Source organism: Porites lutea, chromosome 11, assembly GCF_958299795.1.
Source record: "Porites lutea chromosome 11, jaPorLute2.1, whole genome shotgun sequence".
In the NCBI taxonomy this organism is placed as follows: domain Eukaryota; kingdom Metazoa; phylum Cnidaria; class Anthozoa; order Scleractinia; family Poritidae; genus Porites; species Porites lutea.
Genome location: NC_133211.1, coordinates 21,343,340 through 21,365,007, shown reverse-complemented (window position 1 = coordinate 21,365,007; position 21,668 = coordinate 21,343,340). Strand labels below are relative to the sequence as shown.

General features: G+C 39.4%; 2 protein-coding genes across 4 annotated transcripts in view; one reads left to right on the top strand and one right to left on the bottom strand.

Annotated features, from left to right (window-relative positions):
• The window catches only part of LOC140951860 (protein FAM91A1-like), a 27,337-nt gene extending 22,478 nt beyond the window's left edge, over positions 1-4,859 (top strand). For both annotated transcript variants that reach the window (XM_073401223.1, XM_073401224.1), the window contains 4 exons: positions 877-1,313; positions 1,739-1,770; positions 1,875-1,944; positions 3,326-4,859. In XM_073401223.1, the coding sequence (XP_073257324.1) occupies positions 877-1,313; positions 1,739-1,770; positions 1,875-1,944; positions 3,326-3,469 (683 nt within the window). In that variant the 3' untranslated portion in view covers positions 3,470-4,859. The remainder of the gene's footprint in view (positions 1-876; positions 1,314-1,738; positions 1,771-1,874; positions 1,945-3,325) is intronic.
• On the bottom strand, positions 4,479-21,668 carry LOC140951858 (uncharacterized). Of its 2 annotated transcripts, none has more exons than XM_073401219.1 (12): positions 21,161-21,668; positions 20,642-20,937; positions 16,297-16,355; positions 15,876-16,005; positions 14,940-14,984; positions 11,622-11,722; positions 11,095-11,249; positions 10,364-10,725; positions 10,132-10,159; positions 7,816-8,657; positions 5,915-6,962; positions 4,479-5,127 (listed from the first exon to the last, which is right to left on the bottom strand). In XM_073401219.1, the coding sequence occupies exons 1-12, from the start codon at positions 21,281-21,283 to the stop codon at positions 5,011-5,013; spliced, it is 3,306 nt and encodes a 1,101-aa protein (XP_073257320.1). In that variant the 5' UTR covers positions 21,284-21,668; the 3' UTR covers positions 4,479-5,010. The 2 variants fall into 2 exon arrangements, with proteins under 2 accessions (XP_073257320.1, XP_073257322.1); XM_073401221.1 differs by having other exon boundaries at positions 11,622-11,719.

Genomic DNA, 21,668 nt, shown 5'->3' with positions numbered 1-21,668 from the left:
TTTGATACAGTCCTTTGGAATTAGTCCAGAAAATTTCGCCAACAGTTGACGAATTGAACAAGTTGGAATAGCGCGATTAAGTTTGAAGCAGCGTGAATTCACTTTTTTAAGGAGCGCTTCAGACGCCGAACTTTTCATGAGCCGAACCTAATTCGAATTAAGGCCGACCCAAATTATTTAGACTCGCTGAATTGCTTCAGACACCGATCTTAATTGCAGCTGAACTAAGTTCAAAAGGCGAAGAATGCTCATTTCGGTCAAACTGCTTACAAAATACGTTATAACAATTTATGCATTAGGTTCGGTACATGAAATGTTCGGCGTCTGAATCAAAGCCCTTCCAAAGTCGCTCCAAAGGCGAAATTCCCGGCCGGGCTAGGCTAAAAGAACGGCTGAGCCGTTCCAATTTGAAACAGGCGTTCCTAATTGATTCAGACGCCGAATTTTTCATGAACTTATTACGTATTAGGTTCGCCTCATGAAAAGTTCGGCGTCTGATCCCGGGCCTAAGTGACGTTTTCGTAGCCGTCGCTGTCGTTGTTGCTTAAGCTCCCTTTTAGCACTGCTTCGCAGACGTTACTAACCGAGGTTCAATATATTTACGTCTGCGACGCAGGCTATGGTGACGGCAACGAGAACGTCAAAAAGCAATATGTTTAATGAGCAAAATGACAACTTTTCTCGTGCCTCGCACTTTTTTGTGCATTCCTTTGCCGTCACTGCACGACTACGACATGCGGAAAATGTGTATTTCACGAAGTGACGAAAAAATGCGAATTCGGTTTATAAGCGGCTTTCTCCCCGCCGTCGACGTCTTTGGATCCGGTTTAAGGTTCCTATTATTACAACCAGTAATTGCGAAGTTACTTTCAACAGGCCAGCCGTTTTCTGAGGAAAATATGGAGGCACATCCCACAATTCAGAAGCTAGCGAAATGCATCGACCTTGAACATACCTGTGGCTTTATTACTATGCTCAAACCCTCGATCAGGAAGCAGGCGGCGAATGCGCGCCGAAGAACCATCTCGGCAAACTTCGGGATGCCATCGCCTGCTCAGACCAATCCTCAGTCGCTGTCGCCCCTTATCGTCATTAACGATACAGATAGCAGTACAGACTCGGCGAGTGAAGAGCAGAACGAAGAAGACGGAGCCGATCCGTTGTCGTACAGTTCTGTTGATGATATGGTAGTGGTTGGAAAGGAAAAGACGAAGGAAGCCGGAGATGAATGCTCTGATAAATGGCTGCCGTTAGATCTCTGTTACGGCTTGCCGTTATTTGATGGCGATCTGAGCAAACAAGTCTATCAAAAGGTATCTCTCACGTGACTTTGATGTCACATTTCACATTTTCTCAGTACCGTCAACTGCCGCTTATAGCCCCCCCCACCCCCTCCCTCCCACTTATAGGCCCATCGACCTGTAAACAAAACATACATCCGATTATAAGTCCCCACCCCCACCCCCCGAGTATAAGTCCCCCTCTGAATATGATTCTGTTATTGTGACGTTTTGAGGCTTTTAAACTTAAAAACTAGTAAATGCAAAAAGTATTTTAATCAGCACTGCTACAACTTTTTTCCAAGCGCTTTTTCCTATTCCGTTTATAAGCCGCCCGGATATATACCCCTCCGTATACAAGCCCGCCTAAAACCCCATAAGAAAGATGTATAAGCCTCGGGCAGTTTACGGTCAGTGACTTTGCTAAGACATCTATCCTTTTCTTTTGTTTTTGTTAGATTTCTACAAAGGGATTATGTCATGATGAAAGGTATCTTCTGGATATGTTTCTTTTTTCTGTCTTATTTTTCTTTTCTTGAAATCAGAATTTGACGAATACTTGATAACTTTTTGTCATTTTTATTTTTTACGTAGCTTGAATTCCCTTGTTCACTCAAGCCGAAAACTTACTCTACGTCTTCTGGATTTTATTTCTAAACATCAGGTAACATTACAATCCTCCCCGGGAAAGCTTGACACTCTTTCTGTTACGTAAGGGCTTTTTCCTGATGAAGGTCGAGCGATTCGAGCGAAATATTCGATTTTTTATTTCCGCAGTGAACATCATCTTCATTCTATGTTTCAGCATTCCTTTTACGGGTTAAGATGAACTAAACAAATTGGCCTGCTCTCAATATATGGGTCATCGTAGCTCAGTTGGTAGAGCACTGCAGCGCTAACGCAGAGGCCATGGGTTCGAATCCCGTCGAAGTCCCGAAATTTCCTCGGGTTAATTTGCAATTGCTTAAATTGCACTTACCACTGCGACGATCATATCTTCAGTTAAAATACTCGATTTTGTTTTGAATTTTGCTGTGAGTCTGTTAAGACTCTTGAAATTTGTATACTGAAAAAAATATTTTTTTTTTCATTTCCCCTCGGACCCTACCCCCTACTAGGCCTTTCCCGATTGCGCTCTTAAAATCCTTAAAAAGTGCTGGCAAAAATGGCTAAAAAGTGCTCAAAATCTCAAAATAGTGCTCAAAAAGTGCTAAAAGTTGTGAACAGTTACCTCTAAGCTTTTCGTAAATATGTCAATTTTTACTGAAGTAATTATTAATCTATTTTGCGTAGTGTTATTCGACAGGTTGTTACGAAAGGTTGATAGAATATAGAACAACAATATTTTTTAAAAAGTAAAGCCGGTTACGATTTGGAAATAAATTCAGCAGTACTAGTGCAAAGCCTAGACATCAAATGATTTAGAAATTTGAAATGACACACGCATGATACATCAGACAATCAGAAACTTCTGTTCTCACCCTCAGTAAGGATAAGTCCACGTGCCTTTCCATGACAACGGTCTTTTATTCTTGACAACATCATTAGTTATTCAAATTTATGACCTGGAACACGATTCTCGTTGCGAGCGACACACAGTTTTTGCTTTAAAATGTTTTAGAAGACATATGTTGCTCGAAATTTGCTCGAAATATGAAATATTGCTCAAATGTTGCCCAAAGTGCGAAAAAGTGCTTAAGGGTGCTCAAAATGCAAAATAGTGCTCCAAACTCAAAAAAGTGCTCAAAAGGTGCTCAGCGCAATCGGGAAAGGCCTACCCCCTACCCCCACCTCCTTAGTTTTTTATGTTTGTCAACGCACTGTTTTCAGGGCGTAGATGTAAAATATCTTTAACTTTATTTCAGTCTGTAGTTTGTTTTCGTCCTCTCTCGTTTCATCTAGTATACCGTATTTATATTTCAATGTTAATCCCTTTTTTCAACCCGTAACATTGAATTTCAGGGGATGTAACACAAAACGCGCGTATCACTCAACAAAAAAACTTCATCCAGGTGTTGATTTCGTTCGCGTACCCTTTTTTTCAGGACGCCACTCTCTTTCAAGAATCTACGAACGAACTGAACTCATTCTCGCCTCAGGGGCTTGGTTCCTCAGCCTCCGTTATTCCATATCCAACACATAACCTTTGCTTTAATAATGGCACGCTTGGGGTCTGGGACGGCAGGTGACAGCAACTCGTGACGTAACACGACTAACGTCAGAGCAGCGACTATGAAATTTGATCTTAGTCGTACCTCTTTCAAAGGTTCTAATTTGAACTAAACTAATTAACAAAACGAGCGAGGAAAAAAAGCGGTTTTCAGGCCTTTGATTTGAACTTTCGTCCTTCACCTTAATTAGTACCCATAAAAATTCTCTATTTCAATGAACTAGCCTGGTAAATAGCCTTCCACGCAGATGTGCATTTTTCTCGCGACGTAAGTCTGTGCAGGAGGATAACTGGTAAAATGTAGAAACGACTTCTTGATTTAGAATATTCCTACTTGAGAAATGAAATGATTGCTTCATAGGTTGCGTTGAAAAGAGTCGAGGCAAAGTAAAACTTTTGGAAATCAAGTCTTGATTTCATCAGTTAGAAAGCATATCAGCGTACCCACCGGTTATATGATTTGTTTGGTTATCCGTTATGTAATTGTTTTTTTTTTTTTCACTCATCTCTGGTAAACTGTGAACATGACATCTAAGTTGTCATGGCAACCAACTCGGGAGTTGCTAGTCTTCCTTTGGACCCAGGTCTCCCTCTCTAACCCATTTGAGTTCAGGAGAATTTCAGTTTCGTGGTTTTACAATCGCCAAATGACGTAATAGAAAAGATGCTCATATCAGAAAGTAGTAGAAAACTAAGAATAATTCCCGCGACAATAGTTCGTCTCTTTTTCAGTTGTTTGCGCCCATTGGTTGTTTTCAGATCGCGTGGCAGCAACAAAATGAAGCACTTCGTCAATTGGTCATTTCCGAGTTCCAACAATCTTCACTTTCAAACTTAGGCAAATTGGAAAACATTTTATGTGAAAATGATTTTGATTTTTCATATCAAAGACTTCGAGCTGTGCCTCGGTTTGAAAAAGAAGGAAGAAGTAACTCTATTGTTTCTGGCTTGAAAAAGTTTGTTCCAAAGGTCATGAAAACGTTGGGAATTTTTCACAAAAGACTAAATAGAAATTACAAGGAATATCGTTGTTATAAATTAAAGGTCATGTAAATAAGCTAGTAATTTATTTTTACTCTCTTGAAATATACAACCAACACGTATCATTTTGAAGTAAGAAATTGTATACGGTTTAAGAAAATTGAATTAAAAACTCTGGGATTTGTTGTATTTAATACAAGTTTTATCGCTTTGTCTCGGTTACAAATTTTAAAATAAATACCTTTACATAAAAATAAATTTTGATCGTGAATTTTGGATGCTCTGTTGAAGACTGTGAAGACTGTGTGTTGTTAAATTTTTGCGCAGTCATGAAAATATGGTTTAAATTGTCGTCCTCTTTGGTAAATTGTAATATTTTACGAAAGTAGAAAATTTGTCGTATAAATAAATATGTAATTTTGTGGCGATACCTTTGTACAATTTATTCCAAAATAAATCCTCCAGTTTATTTTTTAATCTCTGATGATATGAGAAACAAGTAGTTTGCTTTCATACATTTTTTATAATTTTAATGAATTTTGCTTTTTCAAGCGCTAATAGTTGCGACCGTGATTTTGTTCAAGTCTCTCTAGGTATATAAAGTTGTTGGTAGTTGTGAGGGTCTTTCCTAGTGACTGTTGTCTCATCCAGTACGCCATTTAGGTGCTGCTCCAACCAAAAACTTGCGTCTTTTACCTGCCGCACAAATAAAACAATTTAAGATATGTAGTTGCCTGAGAAACCATCCGACATTTCGCGATGCCATCACTCGTTTCCCTGCGAATTAACGTCTGAGAAACGAGAGCAGAAATTCCTGCCTGACTGCCCAGATCTCAATAGTGCTCCTGAATCAAAATTTTCAACCAATCAGAAGCACTTCCCATGTCTGGAATTCCTACACTCGTTTCTCAGACGTCATTTCGCGGGGAAACCAATAGTTGCGTCGTGAAATGTCGAAAAATTCCGAACATAAGCCCCGGGGCTTATATTTTTCAGAGGCCCTTTTTGAGGGGCTCATTTTTGTATTTGAGGGCAATTTTCCAAGTACAAGCCCCCGGGGGCTTATATTTGGAGGGGCGATTTAACGGACGGTTTTTTGCGTTACCGGTTTGGGGGGCTTATATTTGGAGGAACTTTTACATGGAGGGGCTTATTTTCGGAATTTTACGGTATTTTCTCAGGCTAGAGATGAGGTTCTGTATCACTTTTCATTTGAAAACTGTTTTCACGTTTTCGACTTAATGAATTAAGAAACTCTTCAAGCGTACTGTTAGAGACCGTATAACTACATTAAGTGCAGGTGGTGGGAAGTTCAATGGTTTGTATGAAAATTTTTGAAAGCTAAATAACTTTTCCTGAGTTAACACTGTTGAAAGTCACAAGTGTGACGTTTGTGACTCAATATGTGGGTATTGAATTATTTAAATTAGCTGAAAAACGAACTGTTCTGCCATCCATCTGACTACAAAATTATTTACATCACCTGAAGTTTGTCTTTTTCCTTCCCGTCGGTTGTGTCGACGTCGGAGCTGTTTATGTACTCAGTAAACACGCTGTTGTTCCAGTCATTAACAAACCTCACACCATTAGTAGCTTTCACTCCCATCTGAGTTTTGAAAACGATTTTTTTATCCCCTTGCGCGCCTTTGGCGGCCTGGTGAAGAATAGGCGTTGGCCTGGTGATGACCCGCGGTGCGTCGGAGCCCGGTTTCTCCGCGGGACGAGTGGTCACCGAATAAACGCGCCCTCGTTTGGATACTTTATAGGTGCGCGGATTGAGCTCTGGTTTGTTCACAACACGAGGCGAGGGCTGTGATCGGCCATATTGTGAATAAACGTGCTGAAGATATTCTGTGATCATTTTTTGACGTTGTTGGTCCTCCAGTTCTTTTAGAAATTTCTTTTTTTCTCGCTCGTGGTTTTCCGTTTGTTCCTTTTCCTTTTGTCTCTTCAGGGATTCTTCTTGCTTTGGGTTTAGTCGGGTTTCGGGCGTCGGGTGATTGAAACCGGCCTCGGGTGATGGCCGAGTCGGTCGAGGCAAAACATCAATTGAATGTTCCTGGATTTCGTTTCCCTTCTCGCTTTCGTTCTTTATTTTGCTTTCTTCGTTGTAACCTCTTTCAGCCGACAGATTTGGTCCCACAAGACGGTCTTGGCTTGGCGGAGCTTGTTTTTCGAAAATTATTTCTTGTTTCACACCGGCAAGGATAATTTCTCTCTGATCTCCGTGAAGCTTTACTCCTTTGAGGTAACCAGGCTTAGGAATGTTATACTGTTGTTTATTGGATTTCTTTGCAACAGGGACGGACGCATGCGTGCTGTTGCTTGCGTTATCAAGGCGTGACACCTGGTCTTCGGAAGACTTGTTTGAGTCAGTGTTACTGGTAGAAATTTCTGCGGCGTTCAGTTTTCTGCCATATTTGAATTGAAACTTAGACTCGTGTTGGAGAATTTCTTGCGCTTGCATTATTGACAGGCGACGGTGTTGTGGTTTGCTGATCTTGAGGTAAGAGTTGTATGCTGCAGAGAAACTGCGAATGAAAATCACAAATTTACCTTAAGTTACTATATTACTTTCTTCATTGACCTGGTTCAGTTATAAGACCCTTTTCAAGCCCCCAAGCATAGCTAATATGGTAAATAGCAAACAATTCTGTGTGGTACCTTCTCAGTTTGTGTCTCAAACATTCGTGCTAATCTCGCAGAGGAACACTTTGCTTCCGTCACAGCTTTCCCGCGTTCAGCAACCGTTAAGTGTTTCCCCGCCCTTAAGGTGCGGTAAAACAGGCAACAAAAATGGCTGCAAACAAGTTGAAAACGGTGTTGCGCGTTTTACCACCCACGTTCAAACCCAAGACAAATCAGGGCGCTTCAATTTGCGTTAACACTGTCGTCTGATTGGATGAAATTACCCGAGAGTCTTACCTTACACGGGGTTTACGTCACTAGCCGCAAAACAAGTTTGCCTTGGTTCGGTAAAACGCGAAACATGTGCAGGTTTTGTTGCAAAAGGCAACTCACTCTCTGCTTTCTGCAACATCTTTTCGCAAACTGAAACAACCTGGTTTGTTGCCAGACAGGTTTTTATGTTAAAACGTGCAACATTCCTTTTCGACTCGTCTTGCAGCAATGTTACAAAACAAGCTGCACGTTTTTGTTTCCTGTTTTACCCCACCTTTAACGGCAGCATGGAGTTCTAATTGTTCTTTGTATGGTGCAGGTTACGCCATTGTTTTGGCCATTTTAAAAATGACCAGATATGGCCTTTTCAACACCAGAGAACAAATCCTGTTGTTTTCATGAATTTGATCCCCTTTTCTTGATACGCGTGGAATTATTTCTTTGATTTTTTATTTGGGTTTGACCCGTTGTGAAAGAGTTTACCTGTTAATCTGTCCTTCGTTTTCACCTTCTTTACACCCCAGTTTTGTACCACAGCCCAGCTGCCCTGCAATACGAGCCTTCGGCGGCTGAGGGACGTGTTTGTGATAATCGGTAAGATCAACAAACTGGCTTGCTCTAAGCGGCGACACAGCTCGATTAATTGTCTGTGAGGCCAGTGAAGATGGAGGCATTCCTTTGTGCGACCCAATTACCCTTTTCGAGGTCACAGACTTGGGGCTTGTTTGAAGTATCTGAGCAGTCTGTTTTCCCTCGGATTTACTCGTCTCCGGGCTTGGTTTTAACCCAGGGGTATCTTTTAAATGACAGTTCTTTGGGCCCATGCGGCCTGAGGAGCTCCCTAAGTTTTCCTGGCTCATGACTTCAGTTTTCTCCCCGAACTCGAGTTGCGCATCGGGTTCCTCGGGTTGAACGTCGGTAGAATTTTTTTCTGGTGAATTTTCGCCCGAGGAACTTGCGCTACTTTTCAAATCTTCACAATGGCTACATCCTTCCTCGCCTACTTCAGAGATCAGTGCGCTCAATTTAGATTCCCACTGCGAAGCCAAACACTCGGGCTCCTGTCTCCTTCGCGGTGACATTACAACACGCTTTCCGTGTAACTTGCTGTCAAACTTCGGGATAAACCGAGGGATACATGAGTTACACCTTGCCCTATTTGCTCTTTTCCAGGCTCGAGGTGGCCCACTCATTGGTTTCAAAGGGCTTTCTATGTATGTCCGGGCAGGTGTAGCGCTGTTTGGGCGTGTCTTGGCGTGGGTGTGGCTGTTAGATAGTCCGAGCTTCTCAAAAGAGCAGATCTTTAAACCCTTGATCCGTAAACCCTGAGAAAATAAACAAATCAGACGACACTATGAGTTAAATGGCTTTGAAAATAGTGTCTCTTATCTATGCACATTTGTTGCTCAAGCAAATAACTTAAGGTGTCCTAAACTTTGTGCCATCTCATTCTAATGCTTGCTACGGAGCGTTTGAAATCAGTAGTATACTACATGCCTCATACTTTTCAAATAAAGTAGAAGGCAGCGTGGCCGAGCAGTAAGAGCGCTACTTGCATTTTGGAGGCTCCGAGTTCACGTCCCGCCCTGACCGTTAACTGGATTTGTTCACGGAAGTGCCGAGTTCAGATCCTCGACCACGTTTGTAAATAGCCAGCTGGCTTGCCTCCTGCCAGTTGGGATTCTTAACCCCGTTATGTTTGATTTGAATATTTGTGTCAGTCATTTGCTCGGCCGGCCTGCTAGCATAAGTGCTATGAATACTGCCTAGGGTAAAAATAACGCAATTATTATTATTATTATTATTATTATTATTATTAATATTGTTTAAACGAACCGTTAGATTTATAACAGAATAATGGTAAGCAAAAATACCGTTTCCCAGGTTGCGACTATTAGCTTTTAATTCTTGTGATAATTAGGCCTCTCTCATAGGGGAAAACCTACCCCGGGTAGAAGAGTCACCCTTAAGGCCGAGTCAACTTTAGCAAGAGTTAATATGAGGAAAACGTTGACCCCTTTGCCTGTTGCCCGAGCCAAAAGCCCTCGCGCATGCTCTGATTGTGTAAACCAGCGCTCGCGCATGCTCTGCTTGTCTCGCCTTGACCCACTTAAACCGGCTGAGCGAGTCAAAGTGTTTAAAGGGAGAAAAATTGGCCCGTCTATTCGGGTCACCCTTCTAGCCAAGCCAACGTTTTGTTTCTGATGACAACGTTTCGCCACAGTTTTTAAGGATATGTATCAAAAGATGGCTCGCCCCAGGGTGGCTCGATCTGGTAGGCGGATGATCTTTCTACCCTGGAAAACGTTTCTCCATATAAACGGGGCCTCAAAGTAGGACAGGACCTGTACAGCCGGGTCGGCGGCACAATAATTTCTTTATTTTAAGAAAGTAATAAGGCTAAGATTTACTAGACACCTTTAGATTCTAAGGCGAGAAAGACTACGAGTACGACATTTGACTTAAAGTTTTTTCGCGTATTTTCAAATAACAGACACCCCAGAAAGTTTCATTGCACTTCTTTTTCACCAAAAAAATTAGCACTGTTATCTTTACTGAAGAAGGTTAAGCCATCTCCCGGCCGCAAAATGATAAAACCTCTATTAAATACTTTATAACTTGTTTCCTTTACCAAGACATTCTCGCTAAAACTCGTAGTAGAATGACGACGGCAATCATGTTTTCCCGCCAGAATGACGCTGGTTCAAGCTTAAGCACTATTTAGTATTGAGAAAATCTCGTTCTCGTAATCGTACTCGTCTCAGAATCTACTGAATATTAAACGATGGATCCACTAACCTCAAGCGGTCTTTCGACGAGATTTTCCCTAAAAGAGGAAAACGAAAAAATCAAAATTATTACATATACAACGTTTTCAAACACCAGAGGTGAGCCCTCTCGATGAGTGTTTTTCCTCTCAGGGCAAACTTCGCCTGTAAAATATGTTCAAATAAAGAAAGACAGAAATAGAAACACACCTCAGGACGACTGCTAGTACATTTAACGTGACATTTATTATCATCCAACTTACTTTGGCTTGGAAATCATTGGTTTCTGCGTGGTAGTTTTTTCCCAGTCTTTCTCTGCTTCAGGTTGCGAGTCTTGGCCTTCAGACCTGCTCGAGCTCTCAGAGTCCTGTAATCTATTTTGGTCACCAGTCTTCTGGTTAGCAGTCTCAATTGCAGTAGACTTGATAGAGACCTTGATCACAGAATTCGCCCGAGTGTTTTCTCTCTGTATTCGTCCCTCGTTGTTAGATTTGGAGGCGCATTTCAACTCTTCGTCAAGGAGAAGATTATAAACACCTGTAATGGCGTCGTACCTTTTCTGGTGAACATGGAGAGCGATCTTGGACTTGTGGTTTTTGATTAGCTGTGAGACTTTTTCTAAAACCTGAGGCAATGTAAATATTAAGGTGTGACTTAAAAGAATTGTATTTGTGTACCGCTCTACGCGAACTGTTTATCGTAAGTTTCGGTACAAGAACTTTCTTGAAAACTTATTTCGTACTCACAATGTAAACGTATTGTTTATTTAGAAAATTCGACGTTACTAAATTTGAATACAAAAACACTCAAGAGTGGGAAAGCGTTTTTGAAAGTTTCAGAAGCGTCTTTCAGGTTGAGCTGTTTTCGTTCTTAGTAGTTTTCCTTCATGAGTTCAAGGTGACGAAAAATTGAAAACTGACCGGATAGAATAAAATAAAATGCAACACTTTAGGGAAAAGTATTGTTGTATTTATTTTTTTTTCCAGTGACTTACCTTATCCTGTATTTTCTCGTCAATGGGTTGTTCTGTGAAAGGTACTAAAGGCGAGGTTCCTTGTACAGTTACCCATGGGTGCACCATTACATCTAGCAGGGGCAAGCGCAGCTCAGGCCTCGGTTTGAGAAGCTTTGCTAGCAAATCTCGGCAATCTGTCGATTAGAAATATAACTCTTTTCAAAGCCTTTTTTGTTTCTTTCGATAAATCTTTTGCTTTGTGTTACAGTTAAACTTGAGTTAAATGAACCAATCAAGAAACGAGTTCACTGGGAACCAATGTTTCACTGCATACCCCATGATGACGTAGGTTGTGTCTCGTAACTCGAAGTTTTACGTCCACAAGGCTATTCATCTTGATGTTATTTTATAGTATTGCTTCTCAACCATGAGCCAAACGTCGAAAACGAACAGAAAAAAAAGGAGCACGTTTCCAAGCAAACCGTGGTTCTTGCTTTGGTTGGGAGGGTGGGAGGGACTGAAACAAAAAATTTGAGGAAAACGGTATGGCATAAAATTGTACTTACGATGGGTTAGAAGCACCAGATATTTGTTGTGCATGCAAGACAGTCCACGAGATGTTTGCTCAATCAGTTCGTTCCGACCTCTGCTGCCGTAGTGAGGGCTTCTGGGAAGAAAAATGATTCGTAACAAATTTCAATGCATTGTTCTAGTAATAAATGCGAGCAATTTATTACTATAAGCGTCATTTATTGTTGTCTCATACATGGACAAACTAGCAAAAAGCAGTTAAAGGTAAACAAGTAGCCGCCATACCCTGTTGTCTCGGGATCAGGCCCATCCTCGGAGACCCAGGGGCAGTTAGTCGGGTCGATAAGATGTTCGTGGTCGACCCGACTAACTGCCTCTGGGTCTCCGAGGATACATCAGGCCAGGAATCAAAATTTTACTTTGGTGTCGGTTTAGGTAGGTCTTACTCGGTTGTTGTAATGATTTATATATCCTTTGCAAGAAAATAAAAGTTATCAGCAGCCCAAGAAGAATGAAAAAAAAAAAAAAAAACAGCAACAACAAAACAAACAAACCAAACATATATGATCCAATGTAAAAGATTTAAAAAACAATATATAGGTGAAACTAATCGCACACTTTGTGTTTGCTTTAAACAACATAGACAGGCAACAAACAATCCACTCCACGCAAACACCACAGCAGCCGAGTCCCTTCCCCACTTTAATCAACTGGCCACTCGATCGCAGATATGGAACTTATTCCATTCTGGAATTACAACCCACTCTCAGCATGTCACGCGCCACGCCGTAAGGCAAGAGAAGCGTTCCTCATAGATAGAGGTAAAACCCAATCACCAGACGGTCTGAACCGAAGGACTGAACATTGAACTGTTTCTATTTCTTTTTTCTTTTTTACCTGTATATTATTCTATTTAGTATTTACAAATGTACAAAAACTACTTATAAACCACTTATGTAAATTTTAAATTTAAATTTTAGGAGCCGTTAAAAAATTTTTTCTCTCGGTATAGCTCTGGTTCTTAGGAAGGCTAATTTTGTTAGCCGAAATATTGGCTTAAAATAAATCAGCCCTTTGTCGTAGTGCCAGCCTTGCATTCAGTTTTGTACATATCGTATATAGTTCTCCCGAATTTCTTATTTGCTTATACTGTACATAGTTTTTCTTGATTTCTTAATTCTTATATTCTTTTTTTTCCATTTTTAATTAATTAATTTATTGATTTATTCTTTTTTAACTTATTTTAATGTCCCCACTTACTGGTTATACACCGCTATTACAGTTTTTGACACTTTTATAAAGGTATCATCATCATCATCATTTTGTCACATCCAGTAGCGTCTGGCTACAGCATCTTAGCCTGAGTATCAGGCGTTTCTGGGGAGAAGGGGAAAGATGGAAGCGAAAAAGGGAGAGAGCTTCTCTTCTCCCCCTCCCCCCTCCCCCATCTAAAATCTCCTCTCCCCTAGCCCCTTAGGAAGGCCTGATACTCAGGCTAACAGCATCTCTTTAATTGGAGATCCGACCCCCCAACCAGTCAGTTACATTAACGTGTTGCGCGACCTCTGCATTTAAACAGTTTTTGCTTATGGCGGTAAGCTTGCCCCCATCCCCTTCTTTCTTATGTGAGTCATCCCCAGGGGAATTGGGGCGCGAGCTTATCGCCCATTAAACGTTTGTTTGAAGGATATAAGGGATAGAGCGTTGTGTGCTATACCGGGCCTGGATTGGTATGGGCGATCGCTTGGCTCTTCGAACGCCTGGCGGGAATCACGGAGCGATACTTCTGAGGCAAGATGAGGTAAGATTTCAGTTACATTTCTTTGAGAGTAGCTGTAATTTCTCTCTTACACAACCAAACACGGACAAATTTTGTTTTTCACTTCTGAATTTAGTGAATTATGCCAAATTACACTGGACTTCTACACTTAATTGTTTTGAATATTTGCGCCAGTTTGAATTCTGTCCCTGATCATGAAAGCTATAAAGAATGTAATGTTTTTAGCATATAATTCATGATATTTGCCAATCCTTTTTGAAGTCGCTGACTCATTGTCTGAATTTTCTTCATCAGCATAAGCTTACGTTTACTAAAGCTCAGTAAAGACATCACGCTCTAAAAATTGCCTTCAGCATCCCGGGGGGTGTACTTGCTTATAAGAGGCTAATGGGGATGTGCCGCTGGACGGTGTCGCATTTTCAATAGAGTTTCTACAATGGACTCGCACATTTTCGGATTGTTTGGGGTAACACAGTTCTTCATATTTACGGTTAGCAAACATACCAGAATGTTTGTACTGCAGATGAAAAGTAAAGTGTTCTTCATTCAGTCTAGAAAATGGGTCAATTCAACCCTTCAAGTTGTGACCATTTTGGTCGCTATGCCACCTAAAATTTTGGAGCCGGCAACTTGATTTGTAAAAAAGGTTCCCTGAACCAAAAGAGTTGGTTGCCAAATGGCAACCGAGCAAAAACTTAAACTTGGAGGGTTGCAAAAATTACATATTTGTCCAAAAGTGACTAAGATAGGGTCTATAATTGACCACAGAATAGACTGTAATGGGGTAGAGGCTCTGAGAGGCCAGCGGCACACACCCAGCAAAAATTAACCCAAGTACCCCCCTCCCCCCGGTTGAGTACATAGCTGCTCTCAGTGATAGCTGATTGGTGATAGAGCTAATGTTCAGTTTGGTAAACTTGGCAGTCTTAAGCTATTTGTATGAAACATTTAAGAACTTATTGGTCACCAGAAATTGCAAAATTTACCACTGGTAGAAGTCCATACAGTCATTCTTTTCACGTATTTTAAGATCGCATGTTTTAAAGAAGAATTTCTCAAAATTTCATATGTTGGACTGAAAATTTCAGCGACTGTCGTTAATATATTATTGTGCCATTGTCTTTAAATTTTCAGAGCTTACACTTATTTTAACAGGTACAGATCCACACCCGTTTCCATCGTTTTATGGAAATTGGTCAGATTTTTCATGATAAATATAATACATTTCAAGTCCAAGTTGAAAATGAGAGATGAAGTAATCTGCTGATTTGCAAGGCTTCACCCAAAGAGAATGGAACTGGCCTATATCCTGTCTGAAACCCAGGAAAGGAAAGGGGGAATTAAAATCCAAAGAATTCCCTGGGGGAGCATGCCCCCGATTCCCCTTAGAAGTTTGAAGCTTGAGCCTTCGGCACTCATTAAGCAAATTGGTCAGTATTTATCCTAGATCTGGGCCTGGTTAATGAAGAAAAAAATGTCAACAATAGATCCTATGTGCATTGGTCTGCAACCATTGGGGAAATCTGAGTGTAGCCATTACTAGGTCAATTCCATTAATGGGATAAACTCTTACCTAAATGGTAGCCTTCCAACAACTATGGCATACAAAATAACACCACTGAAAGACAGAAAAAAATTAGGTGTAGATTGATCCCTCTTTGTTTCATCACTTGATGTGTGTCACTGGTAAATTGAAAGGGTAAAGCAACCATATTTTTCTTCAATAACTCACAACAATATTTAAAACTGATCAACTTGAGGTTGAGGGTGTGCTCATTTTACCCCCCTCCCTCCATCAATGCTCTGTTTTAAGGGTATTTAAAGCTAGTTAAAGCACAGAAAGGAGAGAAGTTGAAACAAGGACGTGATGTCGCCGGGGATCAAACTCAGGATCTTGCGCACCGAAGTCCACGCACTTATTAACTGTGTCACCCTTGCTCTCTCAAGGGTGATCATACCTTATTAATGATTCCACAGCACACAGGCAACCCAGCTCCCAGAGTAGTTAATTGATAGATGGAGAAATTTAGCTGTAAAATATGTTTCTGTTTTTATAGAACCTATAATCACACCATCTTCCCCAAAATTCTTATGAGAAAGATCATTGGCAAAAGTCACAGGCCCGGAACAAAAAAAATTAAGAGTCCTTGACAGAATTCTAAAATTGATTCATCTCCCTTACTTGTGATAATAATTATTTTTGATGGATATGAATCAGGTCTCAAATTCTAAGCTTTTACATAACTGTATTCTCTATGTGCCAGATTAGAGCTAACATATTGCAGGGTTGTCACTAAGATTTCAAGTTGCGGGTAAATACAACAAGTAGGTGGGGGATCAAACGGCTAGGGATTTCTTTTTGTTCCATTTTCCTTCTATTTTCCAATAAAAGTAGCCGGGGGCCACTCTCTTAGTAGCCGGGGAAAGTTCTCGGCCCCCGGCTCTTAATGACAACCCTGATATTGGAAGCAGTTTGGACCTACGGCAAAATAGTATGTTGTTTACTCACAGACTCCACAAGTCAACTTCTGTTCCATATCGACAGCCATGCTTGAAGAGTTCTGGTGCAGCATATTCTGGAGAGCCACACTGTGTTTTGAGGAGATCATCTCCACGGCAGATATTACTGAGACCAAAGTCTACAAGAAAAGTGGTAAGTTGTTGTAAACAAATAAAAAAGCATATTACATTGCAAAGTGCATTATTGCTGTTTCAGCTTACTTTGAATGATCTAACAAACACCTGTAGCCTGCAACTGTAGGCAAATCATAAGTTCATTCTAAGTAGGGTATATTCTTTACATTTCACAAATATAACTGGCAGGAGTGAGTGTTTGTTGTGTTTGGGTCTTCAATCTAATCAATAGAGGGGTTTGTTACACAGGGGTTTGTATGAAAATTAAAAGGTAAATTGACTAGAATATTTCCTACCTACTATTTTTATGTTGGTTTTGTTCTCATCCAGAAGAATGTTTTCCATTTTGAGATCTCTAAAGAAAATCAAGTCATACTTTTTGGTTATTTTACATTGGGAGAAGACTCCTTCTCATAATACTAATTTAGTTACTTCTAAGAATAAGGAAATATTTTAAAATTCTTATTGTAATATTGATGTAATGTTTTTAGTGCCTTGGTTAGAAAGAAACTAAGATTGATAAGAATCTGGCATAATAATGTTCAAAAATACATATAAGAAAACATAATTATTGTTAAATAAATAGGTAAGGGATCTTTTGAGGAAATAACACTGAGGTGTTACAAGGATGATGTCTTGAAGTAGGGAGGTCCATATCCTTGATGAAGAACAAAATAAGGTTGTATAATAATATTCTATGATGGAATTTATTGTGAGAAACAGCCTGCAGTAATAAAAATGCTGAATGAAGTAAATCTCAGAAATTTCATTCAAATTTGATAAATGATGTAAAGGAGGATGGTAACAGAGGACATGTAAATATATATTGTGAACAATAAATATTTGTGCAAAATGTACAGGAAATTAATAAAAATAAATTATAATATTTTAGACAATAATATGTTAATTTTTACAATATGTTACATTGGCTTGATGTAAGTTGCTTATATTGTGTAGAGGAGAAATGAATAGGCCTTGGTTGCTGGAAAGGCTGTTAATTCAAACCCTTGTTTAAATGAAATTTTAACTAAAATGTTTCTTTCAATGAAAATACATGTATAACTAAGGCTTATGAAATACCCAGTTACGTTAACTCATGGCTCCTGTGTTAACCCAATATGACCAGGCCAAAACAGTGTATAAAAAGTTTAAAAAAATGAAATAAATAGTTTTTTGCTGGTTAGAATTTTTATCCTTGGGTTAGGACTAACCAGCCATCAAGGAACTAAACCCCGAATGGTTAAAATTGTCAGTTCCAGAGGGTTAATTAAGTAATATTATTTTCAACAGCAGTCTGTGATGTCATTATAATATTATTTAATCCACAACAAAGCAAATGATTTGATGTTTTTAACACATTACAGTTGTTAAAATGCAAATGCATGATTGTTCTGTTAAGTTCTTAGGAAGTGCCAAACCTTCAATTCACTCCAAAGAGTGATCTGAAATAAGCAAAAACACAAAATAAAAGTGATTTTTGTTTTAAATTTTGTGAAGCAAATGGTACATTGCAGGGCCATAGCGTGTGGAGGGACCATTTTTATGCCCCAAAAAGTCAAAACATGCATGCATTAAAGTTGAAAATAAAAATTCATCTCCCAGAGCTTTGAAACAACGATGTCTCTGTAGCTAGGTGAAACATTTTCTGGTTTTAAGATGCAGAGATCAGTCCAATGGGTCCTCCGGACCAAAAACCCTCTTCTTTTCAAATAAAATGAGCTACCTAAAAATTAATCTTTGTGCCCCCCTAGCTTTTAAAGGCTTGCTATGGCCCTGCTATGTAAAATACAAGCCTGAGAGGTTTCATCTGAATGGTTACATCCCCAGACTTGAAAGCTTGAACTTCGTGCCAAATAAATAGTACTATGTGAACGTACAAATGAAGATGTTTCATTTCAATGGTTACACCAAAGGATTTGGTCAACAGACTGAAATGTTAGATCCACATATAATTCAAAGTACTGGCCCAGGTTGTTCAAGCAATGGATAGCACTATCCACCGGATAAATTACAATCCAGTGGATAAGTATTAGGGAAATCAATTGCATTATCCACTGGATAAATAGTGCTATCCAGCCTTTGAAAAACTGAAGCTTAGTGAAAGGGTTTTATTTGAATGTTCACACCATAGGATTCCATCAACAGGATTCTTATCACCTGTCTGTGTGAAAATATATGTAAGTACGCTGTTGAGCCCATTTTGGTTCAATGTGATTAACACCCTCATTTTTGGGCTAAAGCAGATGAAAACCTTTAAGCGTTTCTTAGAGTATATTACTGTTACGGATACTGTAATAAAAAGTGTCTTAGTAACTTTTGTGCAAGAAAGCATAAATGCGAACATTCTAATTCCAGATTATTCAGCAATTCTTTTTGTTGGGTGTTGTAATGTTAAACTCCCTCTGAATTTTGTATGTGCAAATAAGGAAAAACAACATTTTGTAGAACGATGACTGATGTAATGGGTGTTCATAATAATACTTTGATCATAATTTCCTCGACATAATTATTTTTTCATTATGTTATTGATGCAAATGTATGTTTAGTTGGTGCCCGTTCAGGCACCTCCTATGCACACATTACGGACCTATATTTTTCGTCCCTCGCCGGAGGTGTTCTTTACGGGTGAAGTTGTAATGTTTGCGGATGTATATTAAGTGGGGATGCAATCTAACATGGGCGTGGTTTAGGAGAAACATTGAGTGGCATATTTTTTTAATATCATAGACGGGCGAGTTCTCTTTTACAATCTTTGAAATACAAAAACGCGACCATGAATTTTGTTTGAATTATTTAAGAATTATTTGATAAAAACGCTGTTCCTTTGAATCAAATCACCCTCGATTTATCAGAGCTCAACGAACATGTTTTTTTTTTTTTAACTGAATAAGCGTTTTATTTTGCTTTTTTGCGTATTTTCAAAACTGTTTTTACGTTTGTTTCAACGTAAACAATTGCAAAAATTTATTGGCTCGCGCAATTAATTACATGAATATATTCATATTGGTGTGATGTTTTTGTCAATCGATATTTTATTTCGCGATTTTTTTTTCACTGGAAAAACGTTTGTCACTTATCATACAAGCTGTTTTGCTTTCTATTTCTCGTGAGCATACTGTGATTTGAGTTGGTCTGTTTGAAGAGTTTGACCAATCTTTTCAAAAACCAAAACGGGGAAAAGGTTCTGACACTTGTTGCGTCGGCCGAAGTGTTTTTTCTTCTCTTGAAAAATTATCTTCGTCAATAATTTATGACACTCTTAGGGATAAACAGCAGATGGTCAACTAATTTCAGAAATTAACAGACACGTTAATTTTATCTCCCATTTCAGACAAAATAATAAGGTGCCTGGAGATTTAAGCTTCTGGCAAATGAATACATTTTTGAAAGTATAGAGTAGATAAGAAGCCACTTCGGCAGCTGGCTAAACATTTTGGAGAAACAACGCGAGACGTTGAAACGATTTTGTCTAAAATTTTCGGAAGTAATATTTTTTTCAATACATCGATTATTGTACCTCATAATGAAATACACTCTGGGCTTATTTCTATTTCCGTCGTTAAGAAAGAGAGCAGAAAACACAACCTTTAATTAATGTTTTCGACACCGGTTTAAAAAGGCCTTTTTGTAATCGTCGTTCAAAATGTACAGTTTTGAGTAAGGCTTTTAATTTTCAATTTTGAATAGTGATTGGATCTCTTATTTCAATTCCTTAACGTAATTGTTGAAAAAGATAAGTTGTCTGATATAAAGTGAGACCAAAGGAAATAAACTTCCTTTCGCGTTTATCGTAAATTTCCGTCGCTCTCAAAACCCCTCTTAGAAACGGTAATTTATTCAGTCGCTCGGAAACAGGTCGCAGCTATGTAATTAAAAATTGCCGTGTATTCAGAAAGAACCAAATAACAAGACAAAGGCTTTGAGTATTGTATAGCGCAAAACAAATGTAGCCATTCCGAGCTTTTCTTATGATTTTCATACTTAAGAAAAACTTATTAACAGATAAGCTGTTCGACAAAATTGAGATTTTGCCACTTAACACGAAGCGAACCTCGAGAAGTTTTCTTTTTTTTGACAGCTTGTTAACAGTTTTGAGGGTTTAGGCATGATCCTTAAGCGCCTTTAAAATATCTTCAGAGTTCAAGGTCTGTTTTGTATGCCTCTATAATAGTTTTCTATCACAGTTTCTAAAAAACAACATTTTTCTGGCTTTTTTTTGATCTCTAAGCAACTTCAAATTCAGATTAACATAAAAATCGGCTCTCTCTTACTCAGTTGTCATTCTAAAACCAGCAGTTTTTCGGTGAAAGTGTACATAATTTTTTCGCTTTTTCTTATTCTAATCCCTTCCGAGTAACATTGTACAATTTTAGGCCTGTTGTTAATATCTTAACAACCCTTGGCATCAATTATGATACAACACAACACCCACGAGCTTCATCGCTTCTGCAAAACATTGGACGAGTCACACCTTGAGGCTTGGTGAATTTCTAGTTTTCAAGTACGCGGCTGAAATCCCACAATTTAAAATTGAGATGAACTGAAAAGAATCAAGAAGCAATTCCCGCGGCGCTTTTAATTTTTTAAAATACATTTTTTATTTAAATGTTATCAAAATTGCACTTGTTTTGAGTGTCTTACCGATGTACTATGCCTTGCTCATGCATATGGTACAGCGCTGAAATAAGCTGCCTCATAAAAGGCCTGGCCTGTGATTCGCTCAATTTGCAGTCGTTTTGACTTCGTAAATAGCTCAACAGCTCGCCTCCGGGAACGTACTCTGTCACGATGCAGTAAATGGAGTTCTGTTTGAGCGTCTCATACAGTCGAACAATGTTCGGGTGATTGACTTTCTTGAGCAGTAAAGCCTCCCGTAGAATGTTCTTCTTGACGTATTCGTCTTTAATTTTCCGCGTGTCTATAACCTTCATGGCCACCTAGGAGATGGATTTTTAATAATATAACCAAGCTGAGTTAAGCGGCGGCAAAACTAACTGTGATAAGTAATAAAACAGGTCACCTCGCGTAATTAAACCGATGAATAATACCCATTCTACACACCCACAGTTCGTGACAATGGCTCACAATGGGAGTAATTAAGCCAACGAACAATCCTTTCTAAATATCATTGTAATCATAAGGCAAGCTCATGGAACAAACCTTGCTTTTCGTAATGCGGTTCGTTGCCAGCTCGACGTACGCAAAGTTGCCCTTTCCCAGTTTACTTCCAGTGAGGTCGTACGTGCCAATCCTTTTTAAAACGAAGTTACTGGATTCGCCCATTACGGTTAACAATCACTCTATGGTAGCGTGCAAAGTGGCCATTTGTAAACAGGAAAACCCCGCGACAGAGCAATTTGCAAGTGGCATGTGTGATCAACTAGGATCAACCAATCGACGGGTGGGATTTTGATCGCACGCGCCAACCATTATTTCCTATTGTTGACGATTGTGTTGAATTCAGCGCGCTGATTGGTTCGTGAACAATAACTCGCGTCCCGACGCGTGCCCACTGTACGCGCGCTCTTGCGAAAGCCAACATTTGAAAAGCAAAATAACGCGTCCATCGCAAACACACGCTATTTCATAACCCCACGAGATATTTTTCTTTGCTCCAAATAACTGTAAATTAGCAGTTGAATAAGTTCACATCCGCCAAAGGAAGCAT